A 26,615-nucleotide genomic window follows, 5' to 3' on the forward strand; every position below is an offset into this window, starting at 1 on the left:
TATAAGCAGGAAGATGTGAGAGTCTGCTGCCTGCTTACAATCCCTAGCATACATACTGTTTTCCTTGGGTCAGGTGCTTAATACTTCTAAGGACTAGTATTATATAATACTTCTAAATCTGACCAAACAAATCTATAAAAAGATAGTCCACTCTGTCAGTCCCCCATTAGAATCTAGATCATGTGTTGAAGATGCCTGTATTTCAAATTCAGAAAGCTCTAAATCTCTGAGATTCCCTGGGTACACCATTTAGTGAAAACACCTCCAAGAGCTATACAAAAAGGAACATTTCCTATTCCTGGGTCTGGTGAGAAAAATGTTTTGAATATGTCTCCAAATATCATATGGCTTCAGGACACGTACAAGAATGGAATATTGGAGACAGAGATATAGAGACTTGTAGGGAAATTGCAGGTACCTATCCCCAAAGCACCACCACTTAAGGCAGAGAATGAATGATCTTGTTCATCATATGAGACCTTACTAATACAGGACACAGAGAATGAATATGCCAAGTTCTTTCCAAATACCAGTTCTTTACAGATAGTTTTGAAAAAAAAAAAAAACAAGGACAGAAAGACAAGAAAGCAGATGATAAGACATATACTAAAAGATAATACATACGTATGGATAGTGGAAATAAGAGGCATGGAATAGATCACAATGAACTGACACAGGTTTTGAGACTGGTTGACTATCAGGGTGCATCTGGCTCAGAAAATGCTCTGGAGTCTTTAGAGACCCTCCCCCGCTTACAAAATCATGGCCTATGTAATACAAACAGGCAGAGCTACCTGCACAGCTGTTCGGGTAGCTGAAGTCTTAGTGTGCAGGTCAGAGACAGCCATCAAAAGCAAGCTGACTGCTGGAATCTTCTTAAAGGCAATGGGAGCTCAAAAATTCCAGGAAGCTATAGAAAGTACATCTTGTATCAGGAGTAATGATAATAAGATGAAGTATATTCGCTTTTGAGTATATCTAGAAGACTTCTAGAGACAGAACGCAGGAGCCAAACTGACCTACCCAGCACTGGGGTTCCCCTCTGTATTGATATGGTGAAACCCATCTACTTTCTCATCCAATAACAGCACACATTTTAAGCCACTAGAATTTTAGTGATGTGGGCTTTGAGTAATACATTTCCACTGTTGTTCCTGGCACTGAACACTTAGCCTACAATTAATGGCATTGTATAGTAAGTGTGGCCTTGTTGGGGGAAGAATGTCACAAGTGTGATTTCTCTGCTTCCTGCTTATGGTTCAGCATGTGCACTCTCAATTGTTTCCTGGCACCATGAATGCCACCCACTGCCACGATTCCCTGCTGTAACGCACTCATCCCTGTGAAGAGGCATAGGCAATAGCAGATTCTTCCATATATTGCCCTGGTGGAGGTGTTTTTAATATCAGCAAACAAAACCAACTACTACCTATGACAAACACTGCAGGTGCCAGTTACTCTCAGTCTTGTATCATTTTCTTAAGTAATCATACATGAAGCAGGTTACAAAGCTGCTCTGATGGATTCAGAATTTTGCAGCTTATACACAGAATATCTTGCTCATACAAAATTGACTTAAAACATGATATTTTCTTCCTGTTTTTAAGTCCTCCCCCTGGCTGTCTCATTTCATCTATCAAACACATTTACCCAATACCTGTTCAAAAGTGTGGTTTATTTGTTAAAGAGTATAGTCTTCTTCATTGGTGTGAATTCTGCCTTTTCACCAGTGATACTAAAATTTGCTTCACTGTTGCAAAGATACACTTTGATTATGACTTTTAGTACTGACAACAGCAGTTGTTGAAGTGAAGTCTTAGCTGAAACAAGATTAATAAAAACTCAGAGAGAGAAACTGGGGATCAGCCTGAAGATCATGAAAAGCAAAACAACCAGCCACTGGCTCTTACGTCAACCTCAGTCCAAAATGGTGATCTTGCCTCCAGAAATCTCAGAATGAGACTGTGTCTGAGAACTGTTTCCTCCCATTTTATAACACTCTCTAGTTCTGGGGTTAAAGGTTTAAACCACTGGGATTAAAGGCATTCACTCAGAAACTGGGGTTTCTATGGCAAGTAGTGTGGCCACTGGGGTTAAAGTAGTGTGCTGTAAGGCTGACCAGTTTGGCTATTTTACTCTCATGATCCTCAGATAATCTTTATTTATTAAAATACTATTGAAATGACACTATATTTCCCCCTTTGGTCTAAAATAAAAAAGAAGACTATAACTAATATAAGAAAAACTATATACAATAAGAACAATAACCATATACAATATATAGGAAATAAATACATCAACAATGTCTGATCCATTTGCATATAACAAATTCAGAGAAAATATTCCATATTTATCCTATCTTGGTGAGCCCAAAGTCTTATATCCAATTTGCTTTCTATCATAACTTGCTTTCTGCATCAGGTAAACAAGAAGAAATTTAACTATCTACTCTTCATCTACTTCAGAGAAGGAAATAATATAGAGTAAGCAGAAAGTGCAAGCAAGCAACTTCCAAAATCAAAATGTGAGTAATGACAGAAACATCTGGCTACCTGAACAGTCACCCAAAGTCCCTAGCAATGATGGGGCATCCATCTTCGGCATGCAGGCCTAGCATATCTGACAGACTTTTCTGTGAAGCAGGATATTTTGTGTCCTGCTTGTCTAATTAGGACAGCACATTGTCAGCAGTCAAGGCAGGGACATTTTCTTACTCAGTGGCTTGCTTTTGTCACAAAGAAAGTTAACTCCATTAAAGTTAGTTCTATGCCCATTATCTTCTCTGAAGTAGATTGGTGTTGCCAAGAGCAGACATGTCTCATTGTCATAAAAAAAGAACCTAAGTTAGTAAAACATCTTAAATGCCATATTCTGTAGATTTCTGGAGTGTTTTAAGGTGACCTTTCTATTTAAGATACATCTTTGTTTGGTTTTGAAAACATGTAATGTGACAAGTTTGATTATACTAGTTGATTAACTACTAACCTATATTTAGTAGTAATAATAATTTTCAAGAACTAGAATTTTGCATTACATTGTTAAATGAGTTATACAGGGAGAATACCTTGAACAAAGGTAGAAATATATGTACAGTATGTTTTAACAAAATTAATCTCAAATTTGTATCAATATACAAAATTTGTATACAATATACAAAAATCCAATCCAATGTAAAACACTTAAAACTAATAGTCCTTTTTAAAAAGTAGATTTAATAATCTATCTTTTATCTTATCATATCCATATCCTCCCTTTTTCTTTTCAGAGTAGATTCAAAAATCTACCCTCTTATCCTATCATATCTATATTCCCTTTTTTCCTTTTCAAAACAAGATCATATCTTCCCTTTTTCTTTTCAGAGTAGATTCAAAAATCTACCCTTTTATCCTATCATATCGATATCCCTCGTTTTGTTTTCAAAACAAGAAGCTTGTCTCTAATTTCCTTTGTTTAGTTTTTTTTTTCCTGGCCATTATCCTTAACAACTTCTAACCAACACACTAAACAACGACAAACATTCATTGTCCATTTTTGGGGAGTGGGGGATGTGAGCATAGTTTTCTAGGCTACTCTCTGCTGATTAGGGGCACTGAAAGTCTTAAGATGACCCAAAAAAATATAGGTTTATGGTCAAGTCCTGACTGGAGTATTCTGTGAACTTGGATCATGCCAGCCAGCAGTCTTGAGGCATCTCTGAATATAAAACTCAGAGGAAACAGCAACAGAGATGTTCTGAAACATTGGATCATCGGAGCCATCTGCTCCTACCAGAGATTTTCAGGGGGTCTCCCTCAATCAAACCTTACTTTCCTTATCCTTGAAGGAATCCTCAGCCTCTCATTTCCTATAGAAACAAAAGCAAAACCTTTTCCCCAAAGTAATGTATCTTTTGACTTAAATTTTGAAGTCCTGGCATTTTCTTTATACATACATATATTTTCTATATACACACATATATATGTATTAATATATATTAATATGTTGTATTAATCCAGCAGTATGTATAACCAAATGTCTCTTAGCAGATGTTCTCCTTCCACAGCATTCAAACAATTCAAAGACAGCACAATAACGTAGAGTATTCAGATTCTCTGTGTATTTCTTTCATTTTTAATTTTAATTTGGGTTTTTTTGAGACAGGGCTTTCTTTGTATATTTTTTTGGCTGTCTTAGAACTCATTCTGTAGACCAGGTAATCCTTGAACTCCCAAGTACTGAGATTAAAGGCATATGCCACCACACCCAGTAACTCTATTTCTTCTCTTAAAAGACTTTCTCTATCCTTTTCCCTTTCTCTTCTAAACCTATATATATTTTTAAGACACTGCAAACCATTTAGAACTCTGGGTTTCTTTTCTTTTCTTTTTGAGTTTGTCTTTTCTGTGTGTCTATCTCTTTTTTGACCTCATGAGTCTTTAATTTGTTAAACTGCAAGGCTAGGATTAAAACCTCAGATTTGGTGGCTGTCTCCACTTCATTCCTTAGCTTTCTGAGAGTCTAGCTTCATGACAGAGGTACAGTCAATGGTGGCATATATCTTTAATTCTAGCACTTGAGAGGCTTAAAAAAATGCAGATATCTGTGAGTTTGAGGCTAGCCTGATCTATAAAGTGAATTCCAGGACAGCCAGGACTGTTATGTAGAGAAACCCTNAGAATACAGTTTCCGTGTAATTATTTCTGGGTATTTCTAGCCATGCGGGCAGCCGAGTGCCGGGGACGCAGCCCCGCCGCTCCTATTTCAACAAACCCTGTCTGAGAAACATAAAAAAAAAACATTAATTCACTTCAAACAACTACTACTCAAAATGTCGAGTCCAACACAGGAAGGCAGAAAATGATTTTTACTCTACATATTTACTAATCTGAAAACAAAATCGTTTTCTAAATCTGTCCTCAAAATCATCTTTTTTTCAGAGATAGTTCAGATAGTTCAAAACTGGGTGGAAAATTATTTCAGTTCAATAAATCTAGTTCTACCTGCACTGCTTACTGTTTATGCAGTGTAGGTGGCATAGGGTGCTAATAACACAGTGTGAAAGCCCTTCCTTGGGTCTGTCCCTCCCTGAGTTTGAGTCTGTCTGTGCACTTAATACCAAGAACAAGGCTCTACAGGGAAGAGACACTGGTTAAATATAAGCCTCGCTCCTTGTTTCTGTCCTTCCACTCAAATATCCACAAACCTGTACAATAGTATATTTACATTCTAATACAGAAAATAAATGTTTCAAAGAACTTTTGAAATTAAAATGCTAAAATCCAGTTGCTGATTTGTTTTCATAATCTAAAATTGATTAATGCAAGATTAAATATTATCAAATAGAATATAAATGTTTCTTACTTTGACTTCAATTAACACTAGCAAATATGAAATTCAGAGTTATAAATATATGTAATTATTAGAAATATAAACAATACTACTCATTAGACATTCTCGCAAGCCTAGGCACACTGTATTGTACAGGTGTCAATAGGACACATCTTCCTTGCCATTGTCAAGGTAAGTCTCTCCAGTTCAGTCTATCACAGATATGTGCAGAGACTTGTATCCAAGGTGATTCTAATGCTGTTGTGTTGACAGCTATATAAGCCATTTCAGTCAGTATTACCACAGAGGTCACACAGACAGCAAGTTATAGTATGGTTCAGGGAACCCAAACCCTAAAACCTTCTGGACCCTGCCTGAGTCCTCATAAATATTCCAGGTAAAACTGCTTTCATTCATCATATCCACAGTCAAACATAGTCCATACCATTTTGAAATGTAATTTAAATTATAATATAAATCTTTATTTTCCAGGGATCTTATAGGTACACAATCCAATTTAAACTTCATCACCGGGTGACAAAGCTGTGGCAGCACAGCTCACTGACACAAGTGGCTGTCAACCGTAAATGCAGTTGAGTTGTTGAATTGAGTGAAAGACAGACCATGCTGAGCTCTCATCAAATCTACAAGATTCAACTAATTTTAGTTAAGCACTTCTATTAAAATCAAAGCAAAGTACAACTATGTCCTTTATTTCTGTGTGTGTGTGTTGCATGCCACATCACTCTGGTGAAGATAAGAGTAGAAAAGTTGTTTCTCTTTGACATCTTGTGGGGTCTGGGGATGAAACTCAAAGGGTCAAGTACCTCTACCCACTGACACACTAACGCATATCACCAGTCTTAAACATGAGTTTCTATTATTGCCCTCTCATTCCTAAATCTAAAACATATCCCTCGTAGATCAATCCTACAACTTTGTTTTTGAAAAAAAAAATTGATTTTTTTTAAATTTTCTTGCAAACTACACTCTTTTACCACGATTTTATAAATGGTAGTAGGTTTTCTTATTTTTTGAAGAAACTTGGGAGCAACCAACATCCTACATATACTCATTGGTAAAGAATTCTACACATCTCTACCTGGAGCAGGTCATACTCACACTTGTCTTATTCTTTCTCTGCGTATTTTCTATTAATGCCAGGTGTAGCAGCTACATTGTAATCACTTCTACTAATTTTCCAATTCTGCTTCCTGCTGCTCATCCTGATGTTCCTTTACTTGTAGCAGAAGCCAGGAATCCCCTCCAGAGTGGAGGACTCCAGGGAACTACTCATGCAAGAGATGAAGTGGGGTTCTGCCTCTTTCCCTATTACATATGACATCAACTCTTTAGCATTTATTCTTATAATCTATCAGTAGATGGGTGGACAGATACATACATAAAATTGTTCCTTCTTCTTTTTTCCATTTGTTAACTTTAATTTGCCCTAATTACCTACCGAGGTTTTCTGACAAAGTTAGTATACTATAATGAATCTCTCAGAGATATTAATGAAATATAGTTATGATGTTACATTATTTTGGTCTCGTCTTACTGTAAATATTTATGTAAATTATCAGCTTCTGTCAACTGAGGGCTGTGAAGTTTCTAAATATTCTCACCTTTAAACTACCAAAGTCAAGTATTCAATATGAGTAGTACTGCTTCTATTTAGGAAGAATAAACATAAATAAAATATTGTGCATAAATAACCTGCTAGGGCTAAATGAGCAATTTACTTCTCTATCTAAAACTGTCACCCTTATGATGCATTGGAGATTCACAGTGTTATATAGAGGAAATTGAAAGACTAGAAAGTAGTTGAACTGGACGGACACCTGCTTTCCAGAATCACACAAGTTGGAGCCTAAGATGATAGGAAACAGGTGGCAGCAAAGACTCAGTGAGGAGAGTAAATAGGTCATTGTGTCCACAAATTGGGCTGATCTCCACAAATTAAAGGTCAGTTTCAAGTGTACTCATGAACTTGAGGTTCATGAGAAGAAAAGGCTGTCTCACAGGTATCTTTGCAGATGGTAGGGACCTTGTGTTAAGTCACTAGAATACTCATTACTATGGTATATTCTAAATACACACACACACACAAAAAAAAAAAAAAGAATAGAGGACCATCATCTGCTGAACATACAGGAGGGTTTGAGAATCATGCCCGGCCCTATGTATGTGAAGCTCAGTCAAACTTCAATCTATCACCAAAGAATTTCCTTCGGCTTGGTGTAAACAGAAACTACTCTTTTGTTTCCAGCCACCCAGACACGAATAATCATATAGAAACCATATTAATTACAAGACTGTTTGGCCAATGATTTTGGCATATTTTTAGCTAGCTCTTATATGTTAAATTAACCTATTTCTATTCATCTATGAATCACCACAAGGCTGTGGCCTACCGGTAATATTCTAACACCTACCACCTTCGGCAGGTGCATGACATTTCCCTAACTCTGCCTTCTTTCTTCTTTTATCTCTGCTTGGACTTCCAGCCTTGCTATATTCCACCCTGCTATAGGCCAAAGCAACTTCTTTCTTAACCAATGGTAATAAAACATTCACAGCATACAGAGGGAAATCTCACATCAGCTTGATCTTACCACAACAGAGTACCACAGGGTACTAAGTAATTTTGTAGATGTCACTTAATAAATGACTAACAGCCTTCAAACAGTGAGAATTCTCTTTCTGCTACAAAATGATAAATAGGACAAGAACAAGACCTTAAATACCAGGGCAAAAGCCCAGGAGTTGCAGCTGGGACACACGCTATACTACACTTTAGAGGAGAACACATTTGTCAGCAATCTAGTTATCAAGTCTGCCTAAGAGTGAAGAAAAACATACACAACACACTTGATCCTGTCTTAGCATCACCTTCTGTCCAGAAGCAACTTCCAGGTTCCCTGCACCAGCCATGGAGACAGTCTGATACTGTGCCAGACTCTTGGGCAGGTTTCTTGTTTGCTTTCTATCATACAGTACTCTTTTAATTTGCTCAAAGTATAAAACAGAGGGAAGCATTTACCAAAACTTGCAGGGATACAATATCCTATTCTCTTTCTTGGAGAGCTATGATAAGAGTACTTCTTTCATTTCCTGGATGACATTTGCAAAATATGGTACCTGGAAATGAGTACACCTGGTAACATAAAAGGATACAAGGAGCTCAAGAAGAGTGCCGACAGAAAAGAAGAGGGTGACTCTGCATATACAGTGGTATCCTTAAACCACACTTGGCCTGCTACTAATTAAACCAGTAAGCTCCCTGTATATCAGGTAACTCTCAAGGTAAATCACTCCAGTTAATACTGGTGTCAAATGAATTACACAGAGCCCAACCAATACTCCAGAAGCTTCAGAGTATGAAGAGCAGAGGAACAGGAAGCATACAAGGAACACAAGGAAAGTACCTAATCACCATTAACTGAGTGACCCTCTGTGATGCAAAAATACAGATGTAACATGTCATACAGAAAGAATACATAAGTAGTAATATATATTTAAGAACAAAAATATGTATCTTCATTGAAGTTGGATTTTTTTTTTTTTTTTTTTTTTTTTTTTACTTTTTACTCTTAGCTCTTTGGAGGTCCACCACCCAGCTCCCAAATAAATGCATGGAGACTTATCTTACTTATGAATGCCCAGCCCTAGCTTGGCTTGTTTCTAGACAACTTTTCTTAACTATAAATTATCCTATCTACCTTTTGACCTTTCTCTTATTCTAAATGCCTTTCTCTACTTCTTACTCTGTGCCTTGATGAGTAGTAGCCGGGTGGCTGGCCCCTGGCGTCCTCGCTCCTCCTTTTTTATCACTCCTCCTTTCTGTTCTTCTTCTCTTCCCACTTATTCTCTCTGCCTGCCAGCCCTGCCTATCCTTAGATATTGGCTGTTCAGCTCTCCACTAGACCAGTCAGGTGGTTTAGACAGGAAAAGTAACACAGCCTAACAGAGTCAAACAAATGCAATATAAAAGAATGCAGCACATCTTTGCACCATTAAACAAATATTCTACAGCATAAACAAATGTCACACATCTTTAACTAATATTCTATAACATTCATATAACTGATAAAAATTTGATAGAGGATATTTATATACATTATACCAATACTAATGAAATTATGTAACATGACTATTTTTATTAGTTAATGAACCAACAGATATTTTAGAAGAAGAATAAAGTAAATTCTTACAGGTTAATGGCTAAATGGAAAGTTTATATATAACATATAGTATAAAATGTGTAAAATATTTGCATATAATAAATATAAAGAACTAATTCCTCAAATTAAATACACCCATACAAATGGGTTGTAATTTAATTCTGTAAGCTAATTTGATACAAGAAATACATTTCTAAAATCTGCACATGGTGGTCAGAGGACCTGTGGGAGTGAGTTCTCCACTTTCACCCTGTGGGCTCTAGGGTTCGACCTCATGTTGAGAGGTCTGTGGCAAGAGCTTTTACTCATTACCCAATATCACTGTCCCTATTTTTATTTTTCAAAAAGTATACTTAATTAAACTTAAGTTTGTAAGCTTACAATTTTCCATATAATTATATATTTCTTAATTTTACTCAAAGTAAATAATTCTTCATATTTTATAGCATTACTTACAAATAATATTATCAATATCAAAATTATAGGTATGCAATAATTTAAAATGTAAAAACTGCCAAGAGAATATATCCATATAATGGAATAATTCATTCAACGTAAGACTTTCAAGAATTTAGTATGGTTGTCCATATATGTCCTCAGGGGATTCATAATAGGGCCTTCCAAAAGCATCAAAATCCATGGCTACGCAAACCTACTATATGGCATATGCAAAACGAATTAAAAAATATGCACATATCCATTTGATTTTGAATCATCTTGTGGTTACTTATAATATCTAACACTATGTAGATTTCCATGCAGCAGATGTTATAAGTTATTGCTTAGAATAAGGCAAGAAAACAATCTGTACATCGTGTAGAACAGGTGTGAGCATCAAAGGCTAATCGCATATGTCATACAGATGGAAGTAGCACAGACCAACCGTATCTTTGCAGTACAAATGTAGCCAACATAACCTACTGGCGTGTGTGCAGCACAAATAAAACCATTTCAGATTAATAATAATCATGTACAGAGGCAACCAAGGTTTACAGCATATTCTGGGTTAGCTCCTTCTTGCAGTTCAGAACCCACAGATACAGAAGGTCCAACTAGATTGTAGAAATTTATTCAACATCGCTAAGTAATTTAAAAATAAAATTAAATACATCATTTAAAAACACTTTAACTATGTAAAGAAAATGTGCTTTTCACTCATAAATCTCATTTCCACTGCATTTCAACTATTAGTTCTGACTTTGCACATTTGAAATTGATTACTTCACTCATTTCTCTGGCGATGCTCTTCAACTCTTCATTATGTGTAACCTGCACAATGACGGTGGAAGCAAAGGTCAGATTTGTCAAGCAGAAAGATCTACTTGTGTTTAAACAAAACATTCGCTGTTCTAAATGATAATGAACAGTGAAATGTCAGCGGTACAAACGGTGTGGTGCACGCACGCCAGGGCTTAAATATTCTTCCTTACACGCAAGCTTTTACCCAGGCTGTGGAGCAAGTCTGGGAGAACAGACTACAAAGCAAATAGCATGTTTCTACATACAGTTGTGAAGGAGCTGAGCTTTTTGGTCAACACAGGCAAGCCTGCACCACACTGACCCACAGCAAGGGCTTTCTGTGCACATGTGTGTCTGACAAATCCCAAGCGCCACCTATCCTAATTCAACCTCGTTGGCCTATAGCTCCAAGCTGTTGCATATTCCCTATTTTCTTTTCAGTATTGCTCTTGATTTCTTTCTTAGGTCTTTACAGAATGTTTAATTTTACAAGCCAGCCAGCAGGTTGCTGTTATTTTAATATTTGCAGTTGCTTTGCTTTTCAAAAAATCATTTTTATTTTTAACTGTGTGTTAAAAGGGTGCATTTAAGTGCAGTGCTAGCCGAGACGTCACGTGGATGCTGGAAGTGAACCTAGATCCTCCGAGAAAGCTGAGCCTGCACCTAACTGCTGCACCTTCTCTCCAGCCCCTCAAAGGCTTTTACTCCTTTCCAGACTGAAATTAGCTCAGTATGGAACAAAATCTCTTACCTTCAGGACCTCTGTTTCTATCTGCACACCTCCTAACAATTTTATTAGCCATATAAAGAAAGCAACATCTAACTGTCTTTGTTTACACGGAAACTCACTCCTACCTTTCCAGTTTAACCATTTTAGTCGCTGGCTTCCACTTTGAAATAAAATGAAACTCATTGATTTCACTAACTTCCCTCGACAAAATTTGCAAAAAGTTTTATAATTTTATTGCTACTTAACTTTAATCCGTTGATTTTCTCTAGTTTATGCTTTTAATTTCACTTAAGTGTCCCTCTGCTCCTCATGGTAAATGTTATTTCATGTTTTATTTTGACGGGCAACACTGACCTAAAGAGAGTCTGCAAGAGCGAGACTTTGCTCCCAGTGTCTCCTCTTTGACACTCTGCAGCTCCAAAAATGGGTCCTCAACCTTTTCAGAACGATTTTTCCAGAAAAGAAAAAAATAATCTTCTACCCCAAAACATTAGGTATCATTGTGAGGAGCAAAGGCCACAGTCACCTCACCTTACTGCCAAGAATTCTTGGGCCAAGCAGTGGGGGCATTTGCCTTTAATCCCAGCAACTTGGGAGGCAGAGGCAGGCAGATTTCTCTGAGTTTGTGACCAGCCTGATATATAGAGTGAGTTCCAGGACAACGAGGGCTACCCAGAGAAAGCCTGTCTCAAAAATTCTTTAAAGTGGTACCTCTTACTTAGAACACTGCAGTAAAATATGGCATCATAACAGTTTCTTGGAAACTATAATTAAGCAAACTAAAAGGAAGGATTGTGAACAAAAGGTCGCAGTCTCCAGTGAAGAAAAGCAAGAGCAGAACGCTCTCTCTGTCCTTTCTAAGAATCAGCAAAGTCTCGCTCTTGCAGACTCTCTTTAGGTCAGTGTTGCCCGTCAAAATAAAACATGAAATAACATTTACCATGGGGAGCAGAGGGACACTTAAGTGCAATTAAAAGCTGCCTCCCATCTCCTTCTCAGTTGGGCAATATTCACTCTAAGAACCAAACACGGGCTGGGGGACAGGCTCACATTAGACAGGAGATCCCAGGGACCACATTTGTCAGCTTTGAAGCACACTCCTCCTAGGGCACACAGACGCATATGACACACTAAACTATGCTGTGGGGACAATGGCCAGATGTCCCACCCCAGGTCTTCTTTACCACAATTCTAAAGTTGACAATGTCAATGCAACGAAAGAACCTTAAAACACAGATGCAGTTTAGTGCATTAAATTTATGCTTTTTTCAATAAACAGTTATTACTTGATGTACAAGTAAACTGTCACTACACTTTAACATATGTCATTTTTATCAGCTAATAATTTTACGTCACTGTACTGTTCCTTATTATACTATGTACATATTTTAACATGACAATGGGGAATATGAATAGACAATTTCATTCCTCTAAGAATTAAATATAACATTTTGAAAATTCTTAATTTCAGCATACTGCAGTACACTGTCATTATTCCCGTTTATGTGTGGCACCTTGTATGACTGTCACCTGGCCGGCCTGGAAGTGTTGTAAACACACCACCATTCTGAAGTATGAAATACTCTTTGTCAAAAATACAAAGTTTTGCCCGTGGTGCGTTGCTATCATAGTGCTGTTAGCCATTCTATGTTTCCGGTGTTATTACGAGGCGGCATTATAGATGATTTGTGTGCACACATGCCTCACGTAGACAGTTGAGATAAGATTGGATGTATGTATGTATGCATAGGTATGCATGTTCTCATGAGCTTATGCAGGTATCTTTCACAATGGCTTTATATCTCTATTCTCATTGAACATGGAGCTTGCAGATTCAAATCAGCTGATTACCCAGAGAGCCCCATGCCTGCCCAGTGCGAGGATCACCAAAGCCACCTAGGTTTGACATGGGTGCTGAGGAGTGAACTCAGGTCCTCGTTCTTACACCTGTACTGAACACCTTCCAACCCCCAGATACTAATGGAGTTAGACACCATGATGATCCACTGAAATGACCGTAACAGTCATTCAGGTTTCAAAAAGAAACAGAAATTAAATAGCCTGTGAAAAGGTGGAAAATTAGACAAAGAAATAAAAATTAATAGGTTACTTTTATTTAAATGGCTTGGTAGCAGGTGAACTAACAAAAATAAATTATTAGATATGGACCCTGATATAAAATACAGTTTGTAGTGGGATAGGGGAGTTGAAATTACCATGTGCTATTGCACGGTGAAAGTCAATATTTCAAAAAGAAATAAAAAAATAGTTAAAAATAGTTAAGGAATGGTACATTTATGCAGTTCCTTGTTCACAGGGATTGGAAGCCTAAGAAACTCCATTTGATTTAATACACAAATGAACAATTCCGCTCTTGAGGTTTCTCTTGGGGAAGTAGATAGGCAAAGTGAAAAATAACTAGCAGTAATGAGTAAAATCAACAAAACTCCTTCTGGATAAGCTTCGGCATGGTCCGTCTGTCATGAGTACCTAGACAGACACTGCAGATAAACATTCGCTCTGCACATAGCACCAAGAGCGAGAGCGTGATGCCGTCCACTAAGCCAAGGGACATAAAGAGCTGCAGTGTACTTCCTGCAACAGCACATGGGCCTTCCGGCTTTAAACACCAGCTTCCTCTGCAGATAACTACTCACAAAATGTTCGGTTTTGCTACAGGCTGCTTTCTTTTCTCTCCTCCAGTCCCATCTCCCCTTCTCCCCATCCACTCCTCTGCTTCCATTCCATGGCAGACTCCCATGGGCTTGAAGAAAGGGTGGCACATCAAGTTGAGGTAGGACCACACTCCCCCCCTCCCCTGTATCAAGGAAATTGAGTGGATCATTGGTTGATCAGTATGAGTATGTAACACTTTTATGATTTGTCCTTTTGAGTTTTTTGAAACTTTAGGAAACACAAAATTTATCAATGAACCATAGGAGTTCTATAGGATTTGTTCTGTGTGCCCTGTCTTATGTATACTCTGCACAGTGGACCTAGTACCAAGAAAACAGAAAGAAGATTTGCTTTAGGGATGGAGATACTCGTAAGGTTGCTTGAGTTTCTGCAAATGAAAAGAAAGATAAAGTGCATTTCTGTCTGAAGAGCACAGTGGGTCCACACAAAGAGGGTTAAAACAAAGAAACAGAGAAGAAAAGAAGGAGGAAGGGAGGGAGGGGGAGGAAGGAAGGAAGAAAGGAAGGAAGGGAAGGAAGTTCAAACCTTGACTTTGAACTCCCTTCCCGTAGCGATAGGAGCGGCAGGGCTGCGTCCCCGGCACCAGGCCACCCCCATGGCTAGGTTATGCCCCGAAATAATTACACGGAAACTGTATTTTTTTAAACACTGCCTGGCCCGTTATCTGTAGCCTCTTATTGGCTAGCTCTTACATATTGCTCTAACCCATTTCTAATATTCTGTGTAGCCCACGAGGTGGCTTACCAGGGAGGATCTTAACCTGCGTCTGTCTGGAGTGGGAGAACCATGGCGACTCCTGACTCAGCTTTCTTTCTCCCAGAATTCTGTTCTGTTTACTCCACCTACCTAAGGGTGGGCCTATCAAGGGGCCTAGGCAGTTTCTTTATTATAATTAACCAATGTCCTTCCTCCATCACCTTCCTTTTACACAACAGGTAATAGGAAATATCAGTATACAATGAAAGAAGGAAGGAAAACAAGAAGGCCCAAGTTAGTTTGAAATAATCAAACCTCCAGGTGTTAGAATATACAGTTTAAAATAAAAATAAAGTATTGTATCTTAATTTCTAAAAGATTATTATGATGGCAACACAAAGAAATAATTCCATTTGGAAAAATGTAACGATCATAAGCAGAGACATTTATGGGAACTATGGGGATTAAATTGCAATTGACAGCCTTTGAAAGAAGCACAAGATTAAACCATAGGCGTAAGTGATCTAATTAAGATAGCAAATAAGTGGTAAGGCGGAGGTTTAAAGATACCTAGCTCAGTCATCAGAGGATACTTTATGAAAGTTAATGACACTAAAGTAAAAGAAATGTGAAGTTGGGGGGAAAGCAGGATAGCAGTCAAGTGAGAGAGTGAACAAAGAACTGATAAATATTAGGTATTCGCAAATATGCAAGCTAAAATGGGATACTTTATGAGCCACTCTAAAATTAATGGCTATTGCCTTAGGATAATGTCAGTAGTTTTAAATTAAAGTTGGATCTGAACATAAATATTGTTATGTATGTGGAGTGAATAGGCCTAATAAAAGTTTGATTGCTTTCTATTAGATTATAAAATCACTATTAATACAAAAAATGATGTGAAACCAACACAAAAATATTTTTTTGTCATGGCGATGTAAGAAATTTACAGAATAGGTTGAAGATTTAGACCTCATTCTAATAACCTGTTTATCATATAATTCATACACGTGTGAACATGTATATCTAAATGTCATTCTATATACAATAACTTTCAAATGGATGAGACTTGGCAATTTTAGATGAGGCATTAAGAAATATCAGAAGTTGCTACAGTCATTCATCATTCAAATATCACATAGTCTTTCTAATTATTAAACACAATTATAAATATTTTGAAACACTGAATAAGTTATTCAAGAGAAAAAGAGTATTATTGGTACGTGTCCTAAGCAACCTTTCCTGGATCCTATAAAGATTAACCTTGGCTTTGAACTCCATTCCCCTTCCTATTACACAGCAGGTAATAGGAAATATCAGTATACAATGAAAGAAGGAGCTGAAGTGAGAAGTGTTTTCTATATTTGTGGAAATATTTTTAATTCACTATCATCTCACAGAAATAGACCTGTCTTATCATAATAATATACTTCAGGAAAAGTTTTATGCAGAAATTAAATGCCTTGGCTTTTCAAAACCTGCGACTATATCCTAAGGGAGACAAGTAAAGCTTCATTTTTACCAACCTTAGTTAATAAGTAGGATTTTATGCATTGTTGGCACTAAACATAATTGCTATATATAATTATAATATGTCCAACAATGCCTTCTTGTAGGTCACTGTGGTTATTACTATGGATCTAGATAATTAAAAGGGAATGAAAAATGGTTATAGCCCCAGAAGGGCAACTGTCGGTCTCTGGCTGAGTCTATGAAATGCTGGAATTGAAAGTGTTTGACGCATCATCTGTGACCAATGTAAAAGCCCTTCCATAATTTTTAGCTGTAAGTTGACCAAAAGAAAAAAAATGAGAACCCTTTCTAGAAAATGGCAGACACTTGACAAACCCAAAGTGTCTGAATAAACTTAGTTTAAAATTAAAGAATGACCCAGGAAAGGGTATTAAAGACATACAAAATACCTGAAAATTTAATCTGCTAATTCAATGATGCACTTATTCATGGAACATACTCTTAAAAAGTAAATAGGTCATTAAAATTAATGCTTGTATTTACTGTGTATTCATGTATGTCTTCCTTCTTAAAAGTTAATGGTACAAATGTTATTACTGTATCATTATATAATGGAAGCCTACCTAATACCTAATTCCTTAGCACTTTGATACCAAATCCTCAAACCAGTAGACTATATCCCTGCAATAATTATCCTTCTAGGGAAGACTTTTCTTTAAGTTAACTTTAGAAACTATAGGAACTTTCTATAAATTAAATCAAAAGCATGCTTCATTCTAATACATTGATGATTTTGAAGTGATAAACATGTTTACATTATAAAAGCTTATATATTTTTGAAATAGTAATTACAATCTATAGTTATTTAATTTTAAAAATACATGCTAAGTATAACTTGCAATCTCCTAAAAGCATGCAATTACAAGCAAAACATTCCAGGTAGGCCTGACAGTGACCTGTGGTTATAAAAAGCATGCTTCTATAAAGGCTAGTTTGTAGAGGAAATGCCAACCAGCTACCATATTTCTGGTGAAAGCGTCAGGGCAATTCTTGGATTACTACCGACAGGCACCCTTGTGCATGCCAAGCCATACCCTCTACTGTTTTTCCCTCTGCCTGCTTTTATGTGCACCTTGTTCACAGCACAGTGTAAAGTACTCCAACCTGCCTAAGTCCCGTGAGCCTCATGAGCTTAGCGCACCCATGTTCTCAAGCTCTCGTCACCCTCAGTTTTCTTCACACAACTAAATGCTTACTTCATTCTTCATCTGCTGAGGGCAAAGTACAGTTACCCTTGAAACCTCCATCTCTTCACCCACATTCATTCTCTCATAAAACCTCCTTGACTCTCACTCTGGTCACTTATCTCCTAGGGCACCATCATATTTAACATGGAAATTTTTATAGCCCTCTTAAATTGTTGAAGTCTTTTGGATCTAGTGTCATTTCCTATCCTTGATCCCATTGGAAACACAGCTCCCACAGAGAAATTTGAAAGATCCTGTTTTACGTATCATCTTGTGTATCTTTTGTTCAGAATTTTAGAATAGGTATTCAACAAGTTCAGCATACATGGAAAGTGTTTGTTACAATTTAAGGTCTTGCGGAACACTCTTGTGATCCCTGTGTCTCCACTGCAGCTTTGGAGCCTTTCCTGGAACTAGCTCTTGTAGGCCAGGCTGGCTTCAAACTCACAGAGATCCACCTGCCTCTGCCTCCCGAGTGCTGGGATTAAAGGCGTGCACCACCACTGCCCGGTTCTCAAAGCATCTTTAAGCTCCCTCCCTCTGTTTACACTGGATTCCTTATTGCTCCTGGAATACTGCAGACACATATCTGCCTCATAGATGGTCCATCTTCAGTTTTTCTTCCTTGCTCTCTGCACACCCCACTTCACACACTACAGGGTCTCATTCTACCTGCTGTCCTATCAGAAAAGACCTGGTCCATCTTTGATCCTGAAGCTACCCTGTACTGTTTCTTCCTCTGCCTCCTTTTATGTTCTTCAATAGCACTTTGGGCACAAAACATGCTTTACCATCAATGGATTTTATACTTGACTTACTGTGATGTCAAGTAAATGCCAGCTAACTGCAACAGAATTCTTTCAGAGAGTTAATTGTTCAGAATAATTGAAGAGTCTTCAGTTTTGTTGAATGAGTTTGTGAATATAAATATCGTACAATATTTCTTGCATTGAAATCTTTTTAAACAGGCTAACTCATTTAATTTTTAAAGGCATAGAAAATCTAGAGATTAAAACTTGATAAATGCTGGAGAGCCCACAAACAGCAGCCTCGGGAATCCAGCTCCTATCATTGCTCTGAGCCTTTACAATGTCCTTGGTTCCAGCGACAAGAAAGTAGACAGTCCCTTAGGTTCAGTCACATGGTGAAGTTTATTGCTTAGCAGGCCAGAAACAGAATATTCCAATGGTCTTAGAAAAGAGGAAACTGGATAGTGAACACCTACCAGTACTGTTTTTTTTTTTCAAATGAACTAGGCAAAAGCTAACTGTCTGGGTCTTGTCGTGAATGCTTCAAAATGCATGCCTCCTCAGGCATATGGTGAGCAATGGGAGAAAGAAAATAGAGTGGGGGCTGGAGAGGTGGGGCAGTTAAGAATGTTTGCTGCACAGTCATGAAAAGCAGGGTGCAGATCCCTGTGCCTACATATGAAGCCAGGCATCTGAGCTCCAAGTGAGCCAATACCCTCTTTTGGCCTCCATGCGTGCACTGACCCCACACACACATGCACATATGTTCATGAAGATACATATACACAGACATAAACGTAAGTAAATAAAATAATCTTTGAAAGAATATTTTTTAAAAAGTAACCATAATGAAAACATTTAAAGTTCCTCGAAAATGGAGGGTAAAATACAAGTGATATTTTGGGGAACTGCCTCTGGAAGCAGGTGCATGTGCAGTAAAGGTATGAATGAGGCAGAGATGCAAACCTTGTACATTGGCACTGCCAGGAGAGTAAAAGGCTCTTCCAATGGAACAGCAGTAAGTGTCCACAGAACAGAAATGACTGCTGTGTGTGGCCGAAGGAGGATAGGGTAGCACAGGGCCAAAAGGAAGGCATGATTTTTATCTCGTAGAGTCTGACAGGTGCAACACATACTTAAATAGGAGCTCTGATGACTCAATTTTACTTTTATTTTTTGACTTTTCAAGACAGTTTAATTTACTATTTTGTAATGTCTATTCTGTGAAATAAATGAATTATTATGGGGTATGGTGGGATTACTTAGTAGCCTTTTGATTTGATTTGTTAGTGATTACTAAGAGAAGTAGAGAACAAAGGTGAAAATTTTTAATGCATTCTAAATTAAAGAACTACCAGAATTATTGGGATATCCCCCCCAAAGCAGGGATCCAATGTACTAGACAAGCTACATCCTCTACAAATCATAAGTGGGAGGTCTAATGGTGGAAATTATAGGGTGAAAGAATAAGGATCAAAATATGTGTGGTATTCTAGCTGATTTATCTATTTATCCATGGTAGTTCTTTCATGAAGATGGAGGTTAGGAGAAGTCCAGGCTTTCTGGGGGAACACAAATATCTTTGGACATTAGAGTTGACAAATCATATTCAATACTCAAGTGCAGGGGGCGGGTGTCAAGATATTACCACTTGGAAACAATTGTAATAGGAGCAGAAGGGCTGCGTCCCCGGCACCCCGGCCACCAGCTAGCTTATGCCCCAAAATAATTATATGGACACTGTATTCTTTTAAACACTGCTTGGCCCATTAGCTCTAGCCCTTACTGGCTATTTCTGATATCCTGAACAACCCATCTCTAATAAACTGTGTAGCACCGGTCTTACCGGGAAAGATTCAGCATGTCTGACCTGGCGGCTTGCTTCATCGCGTGTGTCTGCCTGGGAGAGGGGAGCACAGCCTCTGGTCCAGAGAGCAGAGCTGTTAAGTCTGAGCTCACTTCCTTTTCCTCCCAACATTCTGTTCTGTTTACTCCACCCACCTATGTTCTAACCAATAAAATGGGCCAACGCAGTTTCTTTATTAGCCAATGACCTTCATCCATCAAACAATTGAAAGGCAGAGAATAGAAGATGGCACCTGAGAAACTGCACTTAGTGATGAGATGAAGCTAACAGCTGGTTGTAAGGGATGGTCCCTTAACCAGGCATCTTTCCCAAGAGGAGCAATCACTGGACAAGCTAAGAGGAAGGAGCATGGGAGTCCACAGGAAATCCAGGACACATAAACATCAGCTGGAGTCTCAGGAGGAAATACAGGAGTGGCCAGCTGTCTAAGCAGTACCTCAGTAGTGAAGAAAATGAGAAGCCAAACATGACCAGTGGAACAGTACAAAAAGTTACTAGTGACTCTCTGATAAAAGGAGTTTCAGAGAAGGGAGGTGAATGGCACGTCTTGGTTGTCAATTTGTTGGAATTTTGAGTTACGATGGAAACAAACGTCTAGGTGTATCTTTGAGGGAGTATCTAGATTCAGTAAACTGAGTTGGAAAGATTCGTTAAATATGGGAGCTAATATTCCAAGGGTTAGGGGCATAGACTGAGCTAAAGAAGAAAGTCAGCTGAACACAAGCGTTCACTTTCCCCTGCTTCCTGGCTGCTAATGTAATGTGACAAGCTGCCTCAGACTCTCACCACTCCCCCTTGTCCGTAGTGATGGACTGCATCCTCAGATGGGAACCAAAAGTCCAACCTTCCTTCCTTAACTGTTTAAAGTACAGGTAGCTCTTTCTCGTCCTGACCACAAAGCAAGAAACAAACGCAGACAAGAACTCCAGTGTGGGGAGAAAGGAAAGAACAAGTGGGATTGTGAGTCCCTGCATCTTTGCCCAGGTCTCAGGAGAAACAGGGTGCTGGCACACAACACAAGTAGGACGTAGTTTTAGAGGTGAAGGGGAGTTTTAACTGATGTGTGTTGTTGCAGCACATTGTTTAGGCTTCTAGACGCCATTCAGACGTCCAGTGAGAGCAGTAGAAACATGTATACCTAACCCAGAGCTTAAAAATTTTATTAACTAATCTAATTTAAAGGCCTTCTGATCCTTTGACCTATGAAATTACACTCTATAAAAATGCAAATTAGTAAGACATTAAGAATTTTTAAATTATCTGGATTTTAATATATGTTTTATTATGACCTTGTTAAAAAAACAGTAAAAATGTTTTGATATATCTGTTTTTCTAGAAAAAAGGATGCATAATTAGCATTTTCTGCACTTATATACAATCTAATTAATCATTTTAATATTCAACTATAAAGCAATTATCCTAGGTCATGACTCTCAAGAGGGAAAAACAGAGATTTTGGCCTAAATCATAGGTTATATGGTTTTATATTACTGGTAAATTGTATGCATAATCCTAAAAAGAGAGGTTTTTCATCTTTAAAATTTTTCTTAAATAAGATGTGATTTGCTTATTGCTTTCATCTTAAAATAAAGCCGATTCAAATCTTGTAATTCTTATGGTGTCCGAGCATCGTGTGTGTGTCTGTCTGTCCATCTTTGTGTTTGTATGTGACAAAAACAAAGAGCAGAATTCCATACTGAGATGTGCTCAGATAGTGCCTACAAAGCCGATGAGTCTCATCAGGGTTGCTCAGGAAAACACAGCAATTTTATTAGTATTTATTAGTATTCCAGTAGTAATAGCCTTTTCGTATATTGTAAAGTTTAAAAACTTACAAACTATAGCTTAAGAACATTTTCCCACTGATACTAATTGACAAACAAAAGCAAAATTAATTCCTTATCATTAAGAAAATGTTCTTGCCTAAAGAAGCATACAATCAAATCAATTAACACTTTACTAAAGATATACTAAGTACCAAGACACTGTGTGTGTGTTATAACACGGAATTACAATAATAAGGCTATGCATCTATTTTCTGTGGTACTGGGTACTGAACCAGGATGGTGCTGAATCTCTCAGAGTTGGAACGAGATGTGTTTCTAGGATGCCAGATTGCTGCCTGTGCTCTGGGATCTGAATTCTGGTTCTCAGAATTACACAGGCAGAACTCTTAACCACCGTCCACCTCCCCAGTCCCCCAGCTCTAGGAAGAGAGGAACCCTTAGTCTTACTTTGAAATTTTATAACATGGGTAGTTAATGACTGATAGTGAAAACCAGAATAAACAGGAAGAGCTGACAAAATGAAATAAATGGGAACCCCACAAACAGATAGCAGGAAGAACTGTGGTACCATGAGCAGAAATGACCAAACTGCCAACAATGCCAACAACCCCCTAAATCAGTAGTCCCCAAACAGCAACTTAACCTAAGTCACACTAAAAGATTAAACACCACTGTTTCTTCTGGTTTACCTTTTCACTGCATAAGCCATAAAGATGGACCATTCTCTCCTAATAAAATGACTAGCAAAGATGGTGGAATTCCTCCCTGGGCTGCACTAGCAGTTACAGGGCAGCTGCCATGTAGAGGCTGGAAATAAAATCAGCCGCAATCTGGGTTCTTTCATTTTCCTCTTTCTTTTTCTTTTTTTATTGAATAAATAGTCTTCCTTTAACCTTCACTCAGTTTCTTAATTGACCAGTTCCTTCTCTCCATAAATTATGCCAACTGTGCTGACTACATCCAGTTGCTTGAGCTCCATGGTCACAGCCAGCCGCTACTGGACAGCCAATGCAGGTGACTATGAAGAGTCAATGCATTCATTACCAAATGTTTCTGTAAGCCAAGATTTGATATTGTAATGTGATTAGCTATTAATTTAGGAGATGAAATATGAGGATGTGAAACAGAATTGCTATCAATGAAAACTAAATTATCATGAATAAATAGGGAAATCATCCTCTGAGAGCCTGGTGTTCTCATTTTAGATTAAAGAAACCACAAATTAAAATTGTAGATGGTCAAAGCCTGGCGACTGTCAAAGCTGTTGGTTGCTCTCCACAAACTGATGGTTGCCCTATTGCTGAAGACAAGGCTTACACAATTCCATGAACATGGAAAGTAAAACTGGTGCCCATCTAGAGCCTTCACTCCTATGGACTAGTGCTCATGGTACTGGAAGGTACTCTGCATGCTACCAAAGGAAAAAGGTAAATGCCAACCCAGTTATAAAGCCCTCAATCTCCAATGGTGATTTGTCTGCAAACTATGCTGGTTCAATGGTTGTGCAAAGTTTGTGGGAGTAACTAACTAACCAACATTTGATTTGACTTCAGGTAGACTGCAAGAGATGGAACCCATGTTCTATACTGCTATGGTGACCAAGAACCTGGGACTAGATAGAACAGGGTCCTAGGGGGAAAACCAAATGCTATTCTTCTACTAAAGGAATGTAACAATAACATGACTTCAAATGACATTGTGCTATAAACATAGCACAGTTCCTTACTTAGCAGTCATCAGAGATGGGAGCAAATGCAGAGAAACACAATTGGACAAAGTGTAGAAAATAAAAGACCTTGAAAAACTTGGCCATAAGTGAAATGTCTCCACCAATTTTCTCCCTCACATTTCAGAGAACCCTATGGAAGAAGAGGTGGAAGGAGTTCAAGAGCCAAAAGGGATGGAGGACACGAAGGAACAAAGGCCATCTGAACACAGCAAGACTGAAGTACATGTGAACTCACAAAGGCTGTGGCAACATGCACAAGGCCTGCAGAGGTCTGTACCAGAGAAGAGCCTAGAGCTGAAAGAAGTAGAAACATCTCCCCCATCCCTGACTCAGAAGCTATCTCTAATTGATAACCACTTGCAAATGAAAATGCAGTTTCCTCCAAGGTAGTCTCACTGGAGAAACAAATCGCTCTTAAGGGTAGGCTGCATGGGCAACAGTAAATCAGCAACAGAAAACACACTCAACTGCACCCTTGGAAGTTTGCTGTCTCATAATGAGGAGTCAGGGCACTCTTTTCTCTAACTTTACAAGTCCTTTGGGTATAGATTATGTCTTCTGGTTCACATTTCTATGGGACTCCTCTGTGTGAAAACACATGTGTTTCCTTGTCTATATGTGTTTCCTGTCCTTGCTCTTTGATGTTTTTTCTTCTTTTAATTTTGTCCTATTCCATCTTTCTTTTCTTTTATTTTACTGTTGTTCCTTAGATGCCTGTTTGCTTTCCAATGAGAGACAGAAAAGTTATAGATGTGGATGGCAGGAGATGGTGAGGAACTGGAAGGAGTACGGGGAGACGAAACCATAATCAGAACTTAAATATACAGAAAAAAACATGACTTTCTATAAAAGAAAAAAACTCAATGCATGTATTTCTTTTGAAGCATAGACTACTGGACATTTGCAACTGGACATTGCAAACAAGAGCATTTATTACTACAGAGTCATTTTCTATTATAATTCTCCTTTTATTATCAAATTAAATCTTCATATTCTTGTCATTGTCTGGGCCTAATAGAGTGGAGTATTGTGGAAAATTCTTAAAATGCAATTCTAAAAACAAAAACAGGTCTCTTTTTATACCAATTCATATTATACCCACTGTTGAAGTATAAGTAAAATCTGTGGAAATAAATTTTTTATCTTGAGTCAAAATAGTAGATGGTGCATTATTGGCTTAGCTGATGTTAAGAAACAGCATGTAGAATCGTATCTAGTTAAAAAAACATTTAATGAAAAAGTCTTGAAGTTAAGAAATAGCATGTAGAATCATATCTAGTTAAAAGATATTTAAGGAAAGAGTCATGACCTTACTTCAAAAGACACATACCTATACATGCACACACACACACAAACACACACACACACACACACACACACAGAGAGAGGGAGAGAGAGAGAGAGAGAGAGAGAGAGAGAGAGAGAGAGAGAGAGAGCGAGAGCTGTATTTTTTACTTTATATAGAACCTTAAGGGGAGAAGGTATCATTTTCATGGTTCTCTTTAAATCGTAACTGAACTTTTCGCCTCATTAACCTAAGGGCTTTATTCATGTCACTAAGATCATAGTTATTATATATCTAAAGTAAGACATCATAGGCAACATTCTTCTTTCTAAGATATAATCAAATATTATTCAGTATATATATAAATATATATATTTATAGACATATATACCACCTATAATAACAACCATCTAAATATCATACCATATATCTTAAAAAGCAGAGGACATATTTCAAATGGAAAAGAGAAGAGTTAAAGGTAAAAATATATTCAGTCATGACAGGAACAAGACATTAGTCTTGCTTAAGGAGAAATTTTCCTGTATATGATTTTACTCAAATCATTGATTCTTGAAGAAAAAATTACATATGCCTTAGATTATATTTCAAAATACAAGAAAGCAATGCTATTTACCTAAGGTATAATTAAAATCCATGATTATCAACAAAAACTTTAGTGAAGTTTAAAGGTTTCACAAAGTTTTACTTTACAGTTACAGAATACTCAACAAATATTTTCTCAAAAAAATTAACAGCTTTATCAATGTCCAAAGATACAAAATAAATACATTTTTCATAAATATAAATTATCAGATTTATGAAGTAATTATATTTTAATGAATTCAATGTAATACTCTTTTTCTTTAAATAGGTGTTACTATAGTTCATGGAATTATGACTTCAAAAAGAGCAAATTAAAAATTATATTACTAGGAAAATCTACATTGTTAGAATCAACAACATAAATGAAATCTATAGTTTTCTCAAATAACGGGTTGAAAATAATCCTGGAAAACTCTCTTAAAACCATGTGTGTTATTTTAAGCTGGAACTATAACCTCACCAATAATAAATCACAATAATGTACTTAGTCTGCACTGCCACCAAGTGCCTAAATCAATTAATTTAAACATTTTTCTTTGCTGCAAATACCTATTTGCAAACAGGGTAAGAGTAAATCACATAAGCCATGACTAGTTAACACCACAGTTTAGACAGGACAATAAGATCTCAAAAAGCATTGATAAAACTTTAAGAATCCTACCAGCTCACTGGGAGTTCATGAAGTCTAAAAATGTTGTTTAACTTGTAGTCAGATTTTGATGGACAAAGGTTTTCTTTGCAGGCACTCAAATTTGGATCTGGTTGCATATCTGTGGGAAATTCTGAATCCTGCAAAACATGGGGATGAAGAAAAAGATCTCTGTTAGATATCCACCACACTCCTGCAAACATTGATACTATCTTAATTTAACACTAAGTCCTAAAAATATATCATTATAGATGACTCTTATCACCCATCTCTCATATCCCACTGCAATTTTGAGAAAATATTCAAGCAAGACAAAATTTAGAATAAGGCACCTATTTGTTTTCATAGATGATTTAGCTCTGGGCTGCATACA

General features: G+C 37.4%; 1 protein-coding gene across 1 annotated transcript in view; it reads right to left on the reverse strand.

Annotated features, from left to right (window-relative positions):
• Spag16 (sperm associated antigen 16) overlaps positions 1-26,615 on the reverse strand; it is an 896,526-nt gene that overhangs the window by 715,608 nt on the left and 154,303 nt on the right. The window contains exon 10 of the mRNA XM_050154322.1: positions 26,255-26,382. Within this exon, the coding sequence (XP_050010279.1) occupies positions 26,255-26,382 (128 nt within the window). The remainder of the gene's footprint in view (positions 1-26,254; positions 26,383-26,615) is intronic.

The sequence above is a fragment of the Alexandromys fortis genome, unplaced genomic scaffold (assembly GCF_014885135.2).
Source record: "Alexandromys fortis isolate MF-2015 unplaced genomic scaffold, M_Fortis_MF-2015_v1.1 scaffold_40, whole genome shotgun sequence".
NCBI lineage: Eukaryota > Metazoa > Chordata > Mammalia > Rodentia > Cricetidae > Alexandromys > Alexandromys fortis.